The sequence below is a fragment of the Pelobates fuscus genome, chromosome 13, assembly GCF_036172605.1.
Source record: "Pelobates fuscus isolate aPelFus1 chromosome 13, aPelFus1.pri, whole genome shotgun sequence".
In the NCBI taxonomy this organism is placed as follows: Eukaryota; Metazoa; Chordata; class Amphibia; order Anura; family Pelobatidae; genus Pelobates; species Pelobates fuscus.
Genome location: NC_086329.1, coordinates 77,359,218 through 77,379,164, shown reverse-complemented (window position 1 = coordinate 77,379,164; position 19,947 = coordinate 77,359,218). Strand labels below are relative to the sequence as shown.

The 19,947-nt window shown below is 43.8% G+C and overlaps 1 protein-coding gene across 2 annotated transcripts in view; it reads right to left on the bottom strand.

The window, feature by feature from the left end:
- Positions 1-19,947, bottom strand: part of ASB2 (ankyrin repeat and SOCS box containing 2) — a 52,543-nt gene that overhangs the window by 5,285 nt on the left and 27,311 nt on the right. For both annotated transcript variants that reach the window (XM_063439050.1, XM_063439049.1), the window contains 6 exons: positions 10,195-10,361; positions 9,248-9,403; positions 8,887-9,132; positions 7,365-7,539; positions 5,524-6,076; positions 1,564-1,717 (listed from right to left, as the gene is read on the bottom strand). In XM_063439050.1, coding sequence (XP_063295120.1) covers positions 1,564-1,717; positions 5,524-6,076; positions 7,365-7,539; positions 8,887-9,132; positions 9,248-9,403; positions 10,195-10,361 — 1,451 coding nt within the window. The remainder of the gene's footprint in view (positions 1-1,563; positions 1,718-5,523; positions 6,077-7,364; positions 7,540-8,886; positions 9,133-9,247; positions 9,404-10,194; positions 10,362-19,947) is intronic.

Below are 19,947 nucleotides of genomic sequence, written 5' to 3'. Positions count from 1 at the left end.
ATAGGCTTCCATAATGGAGTTAGAGAGGCCAAAGCAGACAAGTGAGGTCAAAAGGACTTTAGGATTAAAACTGTTTAACCATACAAGGAAGGATGGCAACCAGACCTCCAGACACAATATTAACTTCATTGAGATGAAGTTACTATGATACCTGGAGTGTCCCTTTTATTATAGAACATATTTAAAAAAAAAACATAATGCATGGACTGTACAGGGCAGCAGGACACTTGAGAGGTCCCCAGACCACAGTGAATATCTACTATGTGATACATCTAATGCTAACTAGCTTCTAGATAACTTAATGTAGTCTAACATGTTTAGCTAACCATAACTTACGTGTGTACTGTGCATCCAGAGATAGGCTGTAGACACATTTACACTTACATGCACGACACCTAGCCTGCTAGATCATACCATGACAAAATAGCGGCTTAGATAGACATGTCACAACTACAGAAAGTGGCAAAACTTTTTGCATGACTTATGCACCACTTTGAATTTTTTGAAATTTTGACGCTAGCCTAAACATCCACTCACGCACCCACTCTCTGCATAAAGCATCTCTAGACATCAGTTAAGGCCGCTAACAATGTGCAGGATAGCTAAACGAATATATCTCTATGGTTTAAACACGACTACATTATATAAAGGATATAAAAGATCAAACCTACAATGCCTATTGTCTAAGCCTGAACCTGTTAATGTTGTATGCTTATCTGCAAAATAGCCTGTATCTACAAACAAAAAAATGCGCTACTCTCTATGCCACAGTTTAGCCTGTTTAAAAACTTCCTTGTACGCTGTTGTGGCGTCTTTCAATGCTTATGTACCCTCCTGCGCAACAAAAATAAAGAATTAAAAAAAAAACATAATGAAAGAGTCTAAACCAATTGTCTGTCATTTTTCAGTAACTGTTTATAATCAGATAAATGTCTTGCAATTCCAAAAATAACCACTTTGACACTATGTAACTGTCACATAACAGGTCGCCCAACAGATTTTGGCGAGGCAGTCCCAATTTCAGTGTCCTGTCCCCTTTTCGAGACTATGTTACCTAATGTCTGGAGATAGATGAGCTCACTCTGAACAGGCACTAGGACCCTGCAGATAGCACTTCTGGAGCGCTCTCGGCATGGTCCTGGAGCTTGTGGGCCAGCCATTATGGACGTTGCTAGTGATGCAAGTTGTGATGCTGGTTACTCTCCCCCAATGTTAAGAGGTATTACATAAACAAGTAGTAATCCATGATACATTTCTTTTACTATAAATAAAATAGTTCTTGTATTACTGGTACTAATATAGTCATATTGTGTATGGTTTCTTCATTAACATTTTGACATTTTAGTGTTTAATCTTTTATTGGAAGCACTACTTTTCTAACAGACCATGCACAATATGGGGGTCTAAGTGAATTTTTGCGATGGTCGGCACTGGAACATGATGTCAGGATAAACATTTATTTTTTGTCAGATAAACAGTTTCCAACCACAGAGGATGTAAAAATGGCTGCTCCACAAAGCAGGGGCAATCAAAGAAAATGGTCACCCTGAGCCGCCACCATACCTGACTTCTTCTTTATGACGGCCCAGTCTTCATAGCTGTCTAAATGCTCTTGTAAGCGAGAGCAGAGGCTGACGTTTCCCACGTAATCTAGAAGAACATCTATTATGGGCCCAGCCCAGCGACTTACTTCTGGAGCAGAAATCATTTCACAAAACTGGAAAAAAGAAATAAAATGATTAAAATCTTTATATTTAGCATGTACATGCAAAATATTCTCTTAATCACGTACATATATTAATTTAAACTTTGTCTCTTTTGCTCACTCTCTCTGATACCATAGTTGCCCATGAATACTAGGCAAATGTGCTTTTGACACTATGTGTTTCTGAGAAACTGCAGTAATTACACTTGCCGGGTTAAGGGACACTGCAATATATATATTGCTTTTTCTAATATATAATATTGGTCCTTTCAGAGTAAAACATTTAATTATACATTAAGCATACTCACATGCAGACAAAGACAATCTCACTGACACACACAAGCTCATTTATACACAGCCTCATAGACAAACAATGTCACTTATATACATAAGCTCACTCACTCACTAGCAGGCACACACACACACGCAAGCAAGCTCACTCACTATAGCCTGCCCCTGCAGGTTTTTCAATGTAAACACTGACTTTCCCGAGAAATGGCAGTGTTTACATTGCTTCCTAGTGACACCTCTAGTGACAGTCACTCAGACAGTCACTAGAGGTGCTTCCTGTGTCAGTGCTGCACTTTGTGATTGCACAGTGTGCAGCACCTACATTCAGGGACTTTGCAGCCAATCCTATGGCAGACCATTGGATTGGCTGAGATCATCAAGGTTGATGATCTCAGCCATAGAGGCAGGGCCAGTCGAGGGGAGGCCAGCACGGCGTGGGGAGAAAAAAAAAAAAGGTGAGTAAAAACACTTTTTAAATACACACAGACACACACATACACCATGACACAGACACACACCATGACACAGACACACCATGACACAGACACACACCATGACACAGACTCACCATGACACAGACTGAAACACACACATACACTCACACTGACAGAATGACACATATTACCTGTAGGTAACCGGCTGGGTCTGCTGGCGGCCGCTGGGGAGGTCTGATAGCTGCATAGGGAGGTCTGCTGGTTGGCCGCTGGGGGAGGTCTGCTGGTGGCCGCTGGGGGAGCTGTTCTGTCTCTGCTCCCCCGCCCTAGCGCGCAGCTTAATGAGACCGGGTCCCGAATATGATGTCATATTCAGGCCCGGTCTCATTAAGCTGTGCGCTGGGGAGCAGAGACAGAACAGCTCCCCCAGCTGCCGCCAGCAGACCCAGGTGTCTGCCGGGCCCCAGGGTATCCGGGTGGGCCAGTCCGGCCCTGATACACACACAGATGTCACTGACAGACACAAACTCACTGATTTGACACACACACATTCACTGGCACACACTCACTCATTAACAGACACACACACGCACTCACGGGGACACACTCCCAGGCACACACATATTCACAGACACACACACTCACAGACACATACACATATACAGATACACACACACTCATACACACACACAGACACAGCCTTTTGATGAAGCGAGTTTGAATTCACGAAACGCGTAAGGACTTTTTCGGCATCTGCCGCCAATATCGCTTGACTACCGAGTCGTAGTCAAACGCAGGAGGAGAGAGCAGTGGAACGCATGCGGCACTGCATACACATCTACCTTCAAACTGGCCGGAGTGAAGGTCCATGACAGCCAAACAGAGCCTTTCACTGCAGCATTCTCACAATACGCTTGTTTTTAACCTACAAATTGTGAGTGATTTTAATTAAATATAGCTAATAAACACATTTTAACCCCTTAAGGACACATGACGTGTGTGACACGTCATGATTCCCTTTTATTCCAGAAGTTTGGTCCTTAAGGGGTTAAACAGTGAGCACTATAGTTTTCAACCTTACTGTTTTGTAGAACGACGGGAGGATTTCAGCACTTAAGATCACCATATATGATCTATAAGTTATTTTTTATTTCTATCCTTGTACTAAATATTTGGATTGACACAGCTCAAGAACAAACTGATAAAATATAGCATGTTTCAGTAAACCCCAGCTGTGTCAATAGCAGGAGCCATCTGAAACGCGTAGATGATCGTGTTTTTTGGCGGGATTTTCAAATTTGTAACGACCACAGCAGTATCTGGAAGTCGGCACTCCTGGGAAGGACCGATCTCAGTGCACGGGACCGGTTCTGAATAATCTGCATCCACAGAGCGGTAACATTCAACTCTTCCATTGACACTGTTTGGATTTTGCTTTTACTGTGAATCTTAGAGATAAGCTTCAGAATATTTTATTGTAAGAGTTTCTCCTATATGGGGAGTTTTTCATAAGGGAAATAAAGTTGTAACATTTTTACGCTATGTCAGTATCTTTTCTATTTCAAGGTTTGGATACATAAAAAGACACAGATTTGACATATACGCTACTGTTGCAGCAACTAATCCCTGCAGACTTTTTGAAAGCACCCTTAAATAATATTGGAACTGAAACTCCTTGTTGAATAGACATTTTCTGTGCTGAACCCTAAGGTTAAAAAATAGGGGTATATTCACTTAGCACTGATACACATTTTATTTTTCATCTGATACAGGCAGACAAAATATTGATACACTGTATCAATTGCACAAAGTAGCGACTTTGTGATGATACTTTATTAAAAAACTGGGACTTTATTTTTATCATCACTTTTAATATTGGGACTAAGTATAATATATTAGTATACAAATATTGCTGTTTTTCAGCTTTTATAATTCTTAAAGGCGTATTACATACACCATAATTACTCCTGGTAATCTATTAGATGTAATCTAATAATTTTCTTTTACATACAGACACACACTCACAGACACATACACACAGAGAAACACAAACACTCACAAATTATTATTATTTAAAATTTTCCACCCAGCCTCCCTACCTTGAGAGCTGGCTTGGGTCTGTCGTTGGAGGTCCAGTGGGGCTGCTGGGAGGCGTGCGGCGAGATGGCTAGGGAGCTGTGATCTCCCTGCTCTGCTCCCTCACGCCTTGTGGGCCGTCTACTGCTGCCAGGAGCCGGAATGACGTCATATTCCGTCTCCCGGCATCCGCAAATGGTGAGCGAGGCGCAAAGGAGCAGAGCAGGGAGATCACAGCTCCCTCACCACCTCTGATTCTAACACAGTCGCCTGCCGGGGGTCCATAAGGTGGCCAAAAGACCACCCAATGACAGGGGGAACACAGGGGACATCTGAGTGGACTTTTGGGTGGCAAGGTTAGTGCTGCCCAAGACAAATGCCTAGTTTGCCTTGGGCTAAATACACCACTGCTCCCCAGTGCTGAGAGCAATTCAAGGGAAGACCTCGACACACCATCTGCATTCTGGGACTTAAGTGCAGCAAGTTGCTGGGTGGAGAAAAGGTGTTGGCTCCTTGGCCTACTAGAGCTGCTTTCTTTGGAGGTTCTCATGTGAGTGCTTGGCCTTTTCCTACCCTGAGCATCGGCTGACAGTTTTGCGGTACACTCTCAGATCATCTGTTTCTCTATAATCCCTCATGGCCTAGCCACAAACTTCTGCATGAGATACACCCTTTTGGTCCCCATATTCTTTGTTTGAGCTACAACCAGTGCTGATGTTTTTTTTTGTATTTTCGTTGCTAGTTTTAACAAATGAGTGCTGTGTCTTTTTTTTTTTCTTTATTCTAAATACAAAATCGTTAGTCCGCTAGCTAATATTTGAAATCATGTCAGGTATGAAAGGTTTAGTATATTTTTTTTTAAGTGATGTGTCTTTAAGTAGGACTGTCACTATGGAATCTGTGGAACCAACAGACTCAATGCATTATTTCTCTTGCAGTTACATCTTTACATTGCTCTTTTTTTAGTGCACAATGCTTTGATAAGTCTCCCCATGGAGCTTCTGTTTTGTAATGTACCTGAACAATTTTTGGTTCTTTTGGAGCATCATCTTCTCTGCTGCTAACTTCTATTGGAGGATGTGGTCCATTACCATAGTCACATTTAAAACAAGATTCTCCATCACACCCATGGTCCATAACAAACTTCAGCAGGCTCAGGTACTTCAAAGCAAACATGACCGTAGCTGGGAAGGAAGTAGGATGAGAAGAAATATATGTGTTGACATTTGCTCCGTGATCTAGAAGAAGTTTTATCATTTTGCAGCACCCGTGACGTATTGAAATTAGGAGGGGATTAATGAGATCTACATTGGGTTTGGCTCCAGCTTTGAGAAGCATTTCAGCTGCATTTAGATTATTGTTCATAACAGCAAAGTAGAGAGCTGTGCTCCTTCTGTCCTCATATAGACGAGCACGGTCAAAAGAAAGAGTCATGTTGACATCGTAGCCAGCGTCTATTAGTTCTTCTAAGACATCGTCATTATTACGCTCAGCTGCTATATGGAGAGGACTGATTCCACTGCGTTTTACCCGGACACGACTAGTCACCGGGATTAGCATAGACACGACACTATAAGGGAGGAGAGTGAGACAAGACAAAAAATTACGGTCTAGTATACAAAGTGGTGAACTACTACACATAGTGGTGAATTACAATCTCACATATAAAAATTATTTATATGTATATGTCATTAACAATCTAATCACAAAAGCACCGTTCTGGCCTATTGATCTCTACATTGCAGGATTAACAACTAAACCATGAGTTAGGTCTGATTTGAAGTCAATTTAAAAATCATCTATCTCAGCAAACAAATATGGAGATTCGTGTTAAGCCCACCACTAGGCCATATTACCCCAATATCAGTGGGTCCTTCACTAATTTTAATGTGCAGACTGGAAGCTGGCTCTCTCCCGGGTAGGTGGTGTGGAGGGGCCTCTCACCCGGGCAAGCTGCCAGGCTCCCTCCTGTGTCAGGCCCTCGGTCTCTGACCGAGGACCCGACACGTCACACTGCCTTAGCGAGGCCCCCATCAGTGCGAGGCTTTAGGCATCCGCTTAAATCGCCTAATTAAAGAGCCGCCTCTGTCTACCGCATGTTGGTAATATTATCCTCTGCTCTCATCATAATTAAACTTTTCCTCTCTGTTTCAAAACTTGGAAGGCTTTATTCTCCTGTGATTCTCAGGAGGGTAAGACATTCTTGGTTTCATTACTTAAGGATTACCTTTTTTTATTCTGAGATGTTATGGAAACAATACAATTGCTGCCAGAGCTACAGCCAGTATACTGTATGTAAATGCCAAAGTTGGTCATAGACTTTGACATGTAAGAGCCCTGCTTGGGAATTGCATGAGTACTGTATATGTACACATAATGTGCATGTTATGTGCTGGCATTCCTAACCTATGATACAAGACCCCCACAAGCCTGGAGGATGGTGGATGATGTTCATGTTATGAGTGCCAGAAGCATTACTCATTATTTGCACCTTTCAGAGACCTGCCAGTTTAAACAATGTATTTATCACAGTGAGAACATTTGGAGTTTGCCTGTAAACTCAGATTCTGATGCAAAGCATCTATGAGATATCGCTCAGTGCATCTGTGAAGCAAAATCATGCACAGTGGGCGTTCTACGTAAAGAACAATTGTAGTACAGAGTTCTATAAGTGAATCAGAACTTTTGCCCAACATTCCAGAACTTCCCTACCATTAACTTGTATAAAAACTTTTATAAATTCAGATATATCTGTGAGCTACAACCCTGCTCCATGAGCCTCCGAGGCGAGACCCTGCTCAGCGAGCTGAAATCCCATACCATTCTCTTACAAAACTGAAGGATAAACAGATACATACTCTGTGTTATCTCGTTGTTTGGCTGCAATGTGAATTGGTAAAAATCCATGTTTGTTTTGCTTGTTGGCATCTGCTCCTTGTGAGAGGAGAAACTCCACAGCTTCGTCATGGCCATTCTTACTGGCTTCAAATAGAGCTGTTGCGTCATCATTAGCCTGTGTGTTAATATCAGCTCCTGAAATAAATAAGTTCTTTAAAAGCTATCACTAGTGAATACAGCAAAATAAATAATAAAAACACTCAGTATTTGTAAACAGTCAGCCTGCTTCACTCATTATATGCATACCTAATTTGTGTCACTGGCCTTCCCACCCCTGTCCTGTGATGTTTGGGGGAGTTGTATTTATATATGCCAACAGTCCCAAATTTGCTAGGATAGTCCTGCATTTTGGGATACTGTCTCAGCAAATATCAGTCCCAGGGAAGTGACTGATATTTTAAAATCTGCCAGACTGGGCACTAGGGCTATACACAGAAGGCTTCAGCAACACTCTGTGCATGGTCTGCTTGAGAGGGCTGGCTGTCAGTCAGCCTGATCATCATCTATAGGGGTCCCTTGCACAGTACTCTGTGCAGTTTGCTCTCTTCCCACCGGCCTCCGTCCCCAAAAGTTGGACAGGACAGTTTGGCAGGTATATATATATATATGTAAACAGTCAGCCTGCTTTACTCTTGTAATACACAAGATGTCTATTTTTAGGCTAAAATCTGTATCGTCTGCCTTTCTCTCAAGTGTCACTATTGCTTATGGGGGTCATTGCAGTTTGTACAGAGACCCCCACAAGGTGACATTTCTGCTTGTAAGATGATGGTCATTAGGGAGATAAAATTACCATAAGTTATGCCTCCTTGGAGCTGCCGTCTTTGCACTGACATTGACCTGCCAGAAGCCATTATCACTATTGTGCTCTCACGCATAAGCCAGGGTACAAAATGGCGCCATAGGCATTTATTGCTTATTATGCGATATGATGCCTGTTGTGGTCATCAGCTGTCTCAAGTGACAGATGAAAGAAATAGCAAGATGTGACAGAGAAAATGGCAAACATTGCCAGAAATTGGCACCTAGGCGAGGCAAGGCAGTCCTTACTCCTTCTCTTGTATATCTTTTGACTGCACTTGTGTTCAAACAAATATGAAAACAGTCAATCTTTATGATAAGCTTGTGAGTGACAGAACCCCTTTACAATGTAGAGATTGGTCACGAGTGTTCTGCTGAGAACATATCCTATTGTCTGTTATACTGTTAAATACATAGGAATGGTGAGGCAATCGCCATGGAAACCAATAAAGTCAGAGGGTTCTTTCCATAAGTCATTATGCCATTTTATAAAAAATTCTAACAGATCCTAACACTTTTAGATCTCTCTCACCTTTGAGGTTTAATCTAGAGTTTTCAAATCAAAGTGCACTGCAATGAATTGACAATCAATGAAAGCTGGGTTACAATTTTGTGTACATAAAGTAAGAAGATCACTCTAATAATGGCAGTGTCTCTGTAATAATAAAAATGAGTACATACCACATTTAGTGAGATATCGTAATAAATCTACTTTTCCGATCTGTGCTGCAGTAAAGAGAGGGGAGATGCCATAAATATTCTTCGCATCAACCTTGGCCCCACTCTTCTCCAGGATAGAAATGATTTCCAGGTCATTTCTTGACACAGCTTCATGTAGTGCCACCAGTCCACGGTTACATCGATGATTTACATCAGCGTGGTATTGTATTAGTAACTTCAGTGCTTCTACATTTTTCGTTTCACAGGCTGTAGGATAAAGAAACTGGCATAAGATTGAACATAGGAATTTTTAGTGGTGGGCCTTTTTCGCTATAACATTACTAAATATATATTTTTTCATTTGACAACATTTCTAGATTACCTTTATAAATGGGAGTTTCCTTGTTTTTGTTGGCTATATCTGGATCAGCACCAGACTGCAGCATGAACAGTAAGCAGTCTAGATGTCCTTTTGTAGTGGAAATTAATGTTGCTGTCTCTTCCTGAAGAGTGCGCTGATCAATACTGTTAGGGTACGCTGTAACACAGTTTCATCTGTTAGTACAGTAATAGGATTTGAGAATGGATAAATATTGCATTTTCTGATTTAGGACACGTTCTGTGTATTTATTTTTATTACTAGATTTATTTGAGAAAGAATCACAATTACAATCACAAATTACCCTAAAATTATATTATTTAAGGGAAAAGAAGAATTTGTCAAAAAAAAACAAAAGAAAAAAACCTCCAAATGTTATGGATTATTGAAATAGCCACGCAGAGACAATTCCACACAGAAAATGTATAGAAGTTAAGTATTTGTATAAAATAAATAACATCTTAAAATTCTGCTCTCTGGCTTAAATTAATGCCCTGACTGACGGTTTAAAAAAAAAAAAAGTTTTTTTAAAGTGTAGTAAATAACCCCTTTATTTCCAATTCATCTATTTTTGCCTAGCATTCAAAATTATATATTTAAAAGAAGAAAAACTACCACAACAAGAGGACATAGTCTTAAATTAAAGGGGCAAACGTTTTAAAATAATATCAGGAAGTATTACTTTACTGAGAGGGTAGTGGATGCATGGAATCGCCTTCCAGCTGAAGTGGTAGAGGTTAACACAGTGAAGGAGTTTAAGCATGCATGGAATAGGCATAAGGCTATCCTAACTATAAGATAAGGCCAGGGACTAATGAAAGTATTTAGAAAACTGGGCAGACTAGATGGGCCGAATGGTTCTTATCTGCCGTCACATTCTATGTTTCTATGAAATATCCTGGATAATTTCCACACAATTAATTGTTTTAATTAAATTAAATTATACCAACTTTGAAGCAGAATTTTCATAACTTCCAGAGATCCATAATATGCTGCATCATGTAATGGTAGCCATCCATCTGTGTTGGGTTCATTTAATTTTTGTCCTGATTTTATCATCTTACTAATTGTTTCTGCATCTTTATTCATGATTGCCTGTTCAATTGGAGTTTTCTCCCTGTTAAAGGCAAATGTTAAAAATCAAATTACTATTCAGCCAGTAGAGCGTATTTTGTCAGGGATATTCACCAATGTACAAATGTGAGAATTTAAATGAATTCGACATTTTGGAGAGTCTTTCAAATTCTGCTATTTTGTCCTAAATTTGGAATTCACTTTAAGTTCTCCACAAGTACATTTTAGTGACTAACTCTGTAAGGGCAGTTTGTATACCGGGAGTACAAAATGCTAATGGTGTGTAACTTCAATGATGTCTATCCTTTAGCATCTGATTCTTGGACAGGATTCCTATTTCCATATATGTTACAAAATATGTAGTGAGCAAAACATGATGGCACTCCTCTCTCATTGATAGATCATTATGTTTCAAATGAGAACTTTGGAAAAATGTCCATCTTGTGCACAACAATTTCTATAACCATGTGACCACAATTATCCCAGAATCCTTTGCTGGATAGGCAAATGAACACAGACAGGCATCGTGTTTCTGACTTCACTCTGCATTTCGACACATTTGAAACTGCTTCTCAAATTAAAGCATTGATCTGTAGATTTTCGACCTCTTGTATCCCTTCAGCATGGTGCAGGACTAGATGTGTTCTAGAAGCATATAGCGAAGTGTGAAAGGGACAATGAGGTGTTATGGGTGCCATGTCCTTCACATTTCAACCCTGCAGCTGAATACATTTCTGTTTTGTAGAACGGCAATGTCTTCCGCTGCAGGGTTTAAATGCTTCTGGTGTCTGTCTGAGAGGCACAACCAATGAAATAGCATCTGATACCATCTGATTGGTGCAGCTTGGTGTTTTGTGGTGCATGTGCACTAGCCTCCCAGTGCTTTCCTATGGTAAAGCGCTGGATTGGCTGAGATCATCAATGTCATAGTTGTCAATCATGAAGCCAATTTTTATGCTGTTGATCCAAAGGCGGCACATAAACACCAAGAGGGTTGTACTGACCCTGTATATATTTGTACAGTGCTATCATATCTCCTCAGCCAAAGAGTCAATGATGTCAGCCAAAGAGTTGGAGCGGAATGTTCGAGACCAGCGTTGTGAGGGAGAAAGGGTAAGTAAAATCACCTTTTACCTAAACAGTGACTGGGGCACTAAAGCGTTAGGAATACACATTTGTGTGGCTAACGCTACAGTGTTCGGTTATATTCTCAGAGTAAATACAGCTGACAAATCAGGTTTATTGTCAGAAGGTTGATATACAATATTTTATGTTGGGGGTGAGGTAGAAAAAAAAGGAGCTTGTTATACGACTTATAATTGTTAGCGTCACTGTCACTCATTGGTTGACAGACGTGCAGGTTTATTCTTACTGCTCATCATACAGCTTTGCAAACTTGGCCCTGCAATTGTTGTTTGACTGCACCTCCCTTAATTCTCTCTAGTTCAGGGATAACCAACTGAGGCGAATGACTGGCAGTGGATTTTGAAAATCAAAGTCCAGCAATAGCAGAAGAAAACAAGGTTAGGCATCCCTGGTGTACTTAAACTTAATGAGGATGATGGGAGTTGCAGTCCACATGCACTGCTAGGTAATGCCTACCCTTGAAGTTCACCCTTTTAAAGGATAATACGAATTGTAGTCCACATCAGAGGGGTTGGTGGAGATGGCCTCTTGCTGTATGCATGTTTGTTTATTTTGCCTGAGTCAGGTAACTAATTTCATAACCCTGTTAGAATCTACAGGGCAGCATCTACTTTGCCTGGTCCATCCTCGTGACAAAGTGATCTATATATCTAAGAAAAAATGATTGAGCTGACTTACAGCCCTGTATACTAAATACCCAGCATGTATACTCAGAGATTACTAAGATGGAGAAATAAAATACTCCATCATTTACCCCTTGTTGAGAAAACAATTCCTATGGATTTGTGTCTTCTGGAGATGTTATTTGATTTAGATAGCTAATTTACCCAGCATGCTTTTACTTGCCATTAATTCTGCAGCGAAATACAATCCCACTGCCAAGAATAACAAGCCCATTAAACCTACCCAGATGCTCTAAGAAATTATATTTTCATTATTGCAGTGATTATGAGAACTGCAGCAAACTCGCTGTGGGATCTATTTGCTAAACAGCAAATTGACATGATCTGACAGGCAACGTTCCAACATTGCAGTAATAGATGAACTGAGAAACGTTTCCAAATATGATAGAACGAATAGTTCTTCTCCTCCCTAATGTAAAATGTTAGTCTACATTTTGTAGAATAACCACAACTCGCCGTTTAGCATATAAATCCCTTTGCATTGCTTTTTTTCCCTATTCGCTGCTTCTTATACAGAATTGAAACTAATAATAATAATCTCAATCTAAACTGTTTTCACCCTAAAACATTAACTGAATAAACATCTATGTCTTGTTTACTTGTGAATTCTGAAGAAAAAGTGGTATATTTACTAACTCATGACTTGCCATCTAATTAAAAAAAATCCTTTGTTAGCTCATCCAAAAACACTGTTTAGCAAATGAACGCCTGACAGCCCTTCCTGAGACATTACCCCCTGCATTGTATGCGGATACCATTTACTGTAATAAAGAGGCGATATTGTTACCCTGTGGGAGGCACAGTCTGTAAATTAGGATTGTCTCATTCTGTCCACAGTCATCAAGATAATATTTACATTGACATGATTTAATAAACACAGAGCCAATTATCTGGCTGTTTGAAATATGTAGCTGCTATCCTCAGAAAAATGTCCAGATCTTCAAATTCCTCCTTAAAAAGTGACTTACTTATACTCTGGACTAGATGAAAACATTCATTCTTATTTGTTTTAACCCTGTAGTTCTGTGATGGCATGTTCTGCATTACACTGTTAGTCTCGTGAATTCTATTCTAACAGAAACTTTAATGGGATGTGTTATCTTTTGGGAATAGTCTTAAAGGGACACTACAGGCACCAAAATTACTTCAGCTTAAATGAAAACTATTCATAACCCTATAGTGTCCCATTGCTCCCAACCCCATATTGCCGGTGTGTCTTCATATGAAACAGAGCTCCACAGCAATAACACTCACAGTAATGTGTCTTTACGCAAAAATAAATGTGTTTAGAAATCAGTCTGTGTAAATCAGATACATTGTTCAGATATATTTTAGTTGCATAAATTGTTATTAGTAAGTCAGCTAATATTTTTAAGAACAGCCCAGAGCCCCTGACCACACCGCCACTCAAGACTCTATAATTTGTGTCCATGTTTGTCCATTTGAAATGTTGGGAAGTATACATAAGGCAAATATCACAATGGTTTAATTTTTAACATGTAATCCAGAAGTCTGTCTAATCTATGTGCTAATAGGTAGAGAGGATGAGAAGATGTTATTCCAGCTGCCTGGTGGGGTCAGTTAAACCCATGAGGAATGGAAAGTACTTGTTTCCTTTCCTTCCACCTATTCACATAGGAATAAACCATTTTACAGAATGAGCTTCTATACGTTATTCGAGCTATGTCAGGGAGATGATATAACTGAATATATTGCAGTTTAAACATCTTGTATTCCCACGTATTTTAGGGCGATCGGGGTCATGTTTGGGGTGAGGAGTCTAGAGTTAAAGAAAACCAGATTCAATTTCACTTTTTTTTCTTCTTTTTTTTTTTAAGAGCGGTATTGTGTGTCTTCTTCCCCATGGAGGTAAGATGAGGTTTGGTATATAACCAAGGGTCTGCTTGGCCATGTTAGAATGGTGCCGTGTTCTATCAGAACACCATTTTGAATACAATAGTTAAGGTTGCTTGCTTTATGTGCTAAGAATGTGTCCTTTTTTTTTTTTACCCATTTTACAAAAAGTGCAGATTTCAATAGATATTGGCACTTTTATAAATTAGACTGGCTGATAAACAACTGGTTCTGTTTTTACTGGTAGTTTAGCTCAGTGGAACTAGTCTCTAGAGACAGGGGCGGACTGACCGGTCGGGCACTTCGGACATGGTCCGAGGGCCCGGCCGGGAGGGGGGCCCGCCATCAGGGGGCCCGGCCGCCCCTTTAAATGCTGCAGCCGCCTTAGCGCTCTCTTAAGAGCGCTCAGGCGGCTGCAGCTTCTCACCTCCCCTCCCCGTAGCATGGCCGAGCTGCTCTGCGTCCGCGGTGCCGGCCGGAGTGATAGGAAGGTGCACACACACTGAGTGTGCACCTTCCTGTCAGTCCGGCCGGGTACAGGAAACAGAAACTCCTGCGGAACAGGAGTTTCTGTTTCTTGTACCCGGCCGGACTGACAGGAAGGTGCACACTCAGTGTGTGTGCACCTTCCTATCACTCCGGCCGGCACCGCGGACGCAGAGCAGCTCGGCCACGCTACGGGGAGGGGGTAAAAAGAGAGAGGGAGGGAGGGGAGGGGGGGAGTTAAAAGAGAGAGGGAGGAGGGGGGGTAAAAGAGAGAGGGGGATTAAAAGAGAGAGGGAGGGGGGGTTAAAAGGGAGGGGGGGGTTAAAAGAGAGAGGGGGGTTGTTAAAAGAGATGGGTTAAAAGAGAGAGGGAGGGGGGTTTAAAAGAGGGATGGGGGGTTAAAAGAGGGATGGAGGGGGGGTTAAAAGAGGGAGGGAGGGGGGGTTAAAAGAGGGAGGGGGGGGTTAAAAGAGGGAGGGGGGTTAAAAGAGGGAGGGAGGGGGGGTTAAAAGAGAGAGGGGGGTTGTTAAAAGAGAGAGGGAGGGGAGGTTAAAAGAGAGAGGGGAGGTTAAAAGAGAGAGGGGAGGTTAAAAGAGAGAGGGGGTTAAAAGAGAGAGGGGGGTTAAAAGAGAGAGGGAGGGGGGTAAAAAGAGAGAGGGAGGGGGGTAAAAAGAGAGAGGGGAGTAGGGGGGTAAAAAGAGAGAGGGAGGGGGGTAAGAAGAGAGAGGGAGGGGGGTAAGAAGAGAGAGGGAGGGGGTAAGAAGAGGGGAGAGTAAGAAGAGGGGGGGAGTAAAGGGGGTAAGAAGAGGGGGGAGTAAAAAGAGGAAGGGGGAGTAAGAAGAGGGGGCAGGGGGGTAAGAAGAGCGGGGAGGGGGTAAGAAGAGGGGGGAGGGGGTAAGAAGAGGGGGGAGTAAGAAGAGGGAGGAGTAAGAAGAGGTGGGAGTAAGAAGAGGGGGAGGGGGGGAGTAAGAAGATGGGGAGAGTAAGAAGGGGGAGTAAGGAGAGGGGGAGGGGGGAGTAAGAAGAGGGGGAGAGTAAGAAGGGGGGTAAGAAGAGAGTGGGAGTAAGAAGGGGGTAAGAAGAGGGGGAGGGGGGGTAAGAAGAGGGGGAGGGGGGAGTAAGAGGAGGGCAATTGCCCCCTCCCCTGTCCGCAGGCACCGTGCGGGCAGCCGGCAGGGGAGGGAGGAAGAGAGGACCAGGGAGCTCAGCCTGCAGCTCCTCTGGGTCCTTCTTGCGCGAGCACAGATCGTTGCCGCGGTTACCACGGCAACGTTACGGCTCTTGCAAGAGTAAACTCTAGCCCTGGAGCTACGGGCTAGAGTTCACTCTCAACACTGTGACCACCAGGTATTCCTGGTGGTCGCAGTGGTGAGAGTGAACTTTAGCCCCATAAACACACTGCCCCCACACACCATACACATTCACACACTGCCCCCCATACACACACACTGCCCCCACACACACCATACACATTTACACACATTGCCTCACACACACATACACTGCCCACCCATACACACACAGCCCCCATACTAACATTGCCACACACATACACAGCCCCCTCGTACACACATTGCCCCACACACCCTACACATTCACACACTACACCCCCTCACACACACTGAACCTTTCACACACACTGCACCCCTTACACATTGCACCACTGCTCCTTTACCCTACTACAGCCTCATATCCCAGCAGACCCCAGGTAAGTTGTCAAACTGTTCTTAAACGGTTTGACTACTTACTCTGGGAGGGGGGCCCGGCCCTCCTGGCACCATAACGACTACACAGAGTAGTAGTGGTTATTGTGCATGGATTATTTCTTTAAATAATCTACGAGTGCCCCAGTAGCCAGCAAGCCAGCCAACCCACAGGCCAGCCAGCCCACAGGCTGGCCAGTAGACAGCCAGCCAGCCTACAGGCCACCAGTTAGGCTTAAAGCCAGCAAACCCACAGCCTGCCAACCGCAGCCAGCAAGCCACAGCCTGCCAGCCAGCCAGCCACAGTCAGCAAGCCACAGCCTGCCAGCCGCAGCCAGCAAGCCCACAGCCTGCCAGCCACAGCCAGCAAGCCCACAGCCTGCCAGCCGCAGCCAGCAAGCCCACAGCCTGCCAGCCGCAGCCAGCAAGCCCACAGCCTGCCAGCCGCAGCCAGCAAGCCCACAGCCTGCCAGCCACAGCCAGCAAGCCCACAGCCTGCCAGCCGCAGCCAGCAAGCCCACAGCCTTCCAGCAAGCCCACAGCCTGCCGGCAGTAGCCAGCAAGCCCACAGCCTGCCGGCAGTAGCCAGCAAGCCCACAGCCTGCCGGCAGTAGCCAGCAAGCCCACAGCCTGCCAGCAAGCCCACAGCCTGCCAGCAAGCCCACAGCCTGCCAGCCGCAGCCAGTAAGCCCACAGCCTTCCAGCAAGCCCACAGACTGCCAGCCAGCAACAGTAATTAAGGTAAGAGGAGCCAACTTGGCCTAGGTATTAGCTATGTTGTGTTGCTATATTGTGAATAGGAACCAGAGTGTTGGAGAGACCCCCCTCCAGGCCCCATTAGACTCCATTGTAGTCTCTAATGGGACCTGGAGGAAATTCTTTCTAACACACCCTCTAAAGGACACTGAGATAGCCTCTGCTAGAATGCTCCCCCCCTCCATGGCCCATTAGCCCTCAATTGTAGTCTCTACTGGGGCCTGGAGGCGACTGTTTCCAGCAAGGACACTGAGATGGCCTCTGTTAGAAAGACCCCCTTCCAAGCCTGTTAGACTCCATTGTAGTCTCTAATAGGGCCTGGAGGGGATTCTTTCTAACACACTCTCTAAAGGACACTGAGATAGCCTCTGCTAGAAAGACCCCCCTCCATGGCCCATTAGCCCTCAATTGTAGTCTCTACTGGGGCCTTGAAGGGATTATTGCACTTTTGTTCCTTGTGTCTAAAGATTGTGTAGGGTGTGGCTGGAGGCGGTGCATGGAGGCGGGACATGGGTGGTGCTTGCTGCGGAGTATGGGTGGGGCCTGTAAGGGGGCCCTTGATTTATTTTGCCCGGGGGCCCTGAGGGTTCTCAGTCCGCCCCTGTCTAGAGACAGACAATAGCTCAGAGCACCTGCCTTGCAAACACCTCTCATTAAAGGACCACTCTAGTGCCAGGAAAACATACTCGTTTTCCTGGCACTAAAGTACCCTGAGGGTGCCCCCACCCTCAGGGACCCCCTCCCGCCGGGCTCTGGAGAGTGGAAGGGGTTAAACTTACCTCTTTTTCCAGCGCCGGGCGGGGAGCTTTCCTCCTCCTCTCCATCTTGATCGCGACGTCATCGGCTGAATGCGCATGCGCGGCAGGAGCCGCGCTCGCATTCAGCCGGTCGCATAGGAAAGCATTTACAATGCTTTCCTATGGACGCTTGCGTGCTCTCACTGTGATTTTCACAGTGAGAAGCACGCAAGCGCCTCTAGTGGCTGTCAATGAGACAGCCACTAGAGGATTCGGAGGCTGGATTAACCCTCATTATAAACATAGCAGTTTCTCTGAAACTGCTATGTTTATAAAAAAAAAGGGTTAATCCTAGAGGTACCTGGCACCCAGACCACTTCATTAAGCTGAAGTCGTCTGGGTGCCTAGAGTGGTCCTTTAAGCTGCATTGGGAAGTCTGTGATTGGACAGCCATAAAAAGTCTGGGTGGGGTTAGGACATGAGGACTGGTAAAGGTTGAAGACAAGGAAGCTGCAGCTTTGCAAGCTGTTTTTAAATATACCCTCAAATGAAATAGTGCTTAATGAAATACATGCATGTTTGTATTGAGTACATCTACTAAACAGTGATTTAAAAAAAAAATAGATGTGGTCAGTGTTGTGTCCCTTTAAGACTTAAAAATTGGTTGGTTGGAGCATATACCTGCACTTTAGATGTTGGTAACATTGATTATTTAGACAGCTGAGAGTGATGGGAGTTACTGTTCCTAGCAACTCCACTGTCCTCATTAAAGGAAGACTGTTGATGGGAGTTGGGAGGTACACGGCTGTATCCCTATGCTCTAAGGATGTGGAGCTACGAAGAAAGTAAAAAAAGCGGTCCTATTAACGTCAGGAGGGGGCATAGAATTCACTGCTGGAAGCTTAGCCCTCCTCCATGGTGCCCAATAGGGCCGCTCCAAAGGGTTAGAGTAATCCTTTAACTATTAATCAGTTTGTTATACAATATCTTCAGTAAAGGGGGGGGGGGGGTTTATTCTTTTGGATCAAATTTAAAAAAGGCATAAATGAAAGAATCCACTTGATGGATCTGATGGCACCAAATACTGGATAACATGGAGAGAATGCTAATCAGTACATGTCAGGTGTGAGGAATTAAAGAGAGCCATTTATATCACCCAGAAGCAAATTCAAGAGGCAGAGAGACACATTGTTAAGATAAAATGTGACCCTCCTAAGATTCCAGGTCATCACCACGTCTAAAAATAATTAAAGAGTTCTAAAAACATCTATGTATGTACTATTAAACACTGATAATGTTAAGCAGCGGACACAATTCCATACCTTTATAAACACAATAACAAAATGATACATTTCACCAACAAATTGCGACAGAAAAATAAGAAGTGAAACAAAACTATTTTCTGCTGTAAAAAACTGTCAGAAGAACGAATAAATCTTTTGCAATGTCACAAATACTGTGTTTGATAAAAAAAAAAAAAAAAAAAAATGGTTAGTGAGCAATAGAAGTAACAGTTTAAACAAAAATGACAGATTTAATAAATTGAAGCAGGGGTGCAATGACATGGTCTGGCTGCCTCTAGCGTCATTTTAAAGGTCCACTATAGGCACCCACACCACTTCAGCTCAATGAAGTGGTCTGGGTGCCAGGTCCCCCTAATTTTAACCCTGCAGCTGAAAACATAGTTTCAGAGACAGCCACTAGAGACACTCCCGCGATTTACACTACGTAAATCGCACTTCTTTGACGCTGGACGCAGGGCCGGCGCGTCCATAAGGCGCACAGGCGGCCGCCTTAGGGCGCACCGGCTCCGGGGGCGCAAGATTTCAGTGACCGGCAGGAGGGAAGCTCTCCCTCCTGCCGGCCACCATCTCCGCCCCCAGTGCGGCAGTGCTGCGATCAGGCGCTGCGAGGGAGCTCTAACCTCTCTGCTCTGCTCCCTCGCGCGCTGTCTGCTGATACCGCGGGAGCCGGAATATGACGTCAAGACAGCGCGCGAGGAAGCAGAGCAGAGAGGTTAGAGCTCCCTCGCAGCGCCTGATCGCAGCCCTGCCGCACGCCGCCCAGCAGCCCCACTGGACCCCAGGGAATGATCCACACCAGCTCTCCAGGTAGGGAGGCTGGGTGGATATGATTTATGTATTAAAATAATTTGTGAATGTATGTGATGTGTCTGTGTGTGAGAGTGTCTGTGTGTGAGAGTGTCTGTGTGTGTGAGTGTCTGTGTGTGTGAGTGTCTGTGTGTGTGAGTGTCTGTCTGTGTG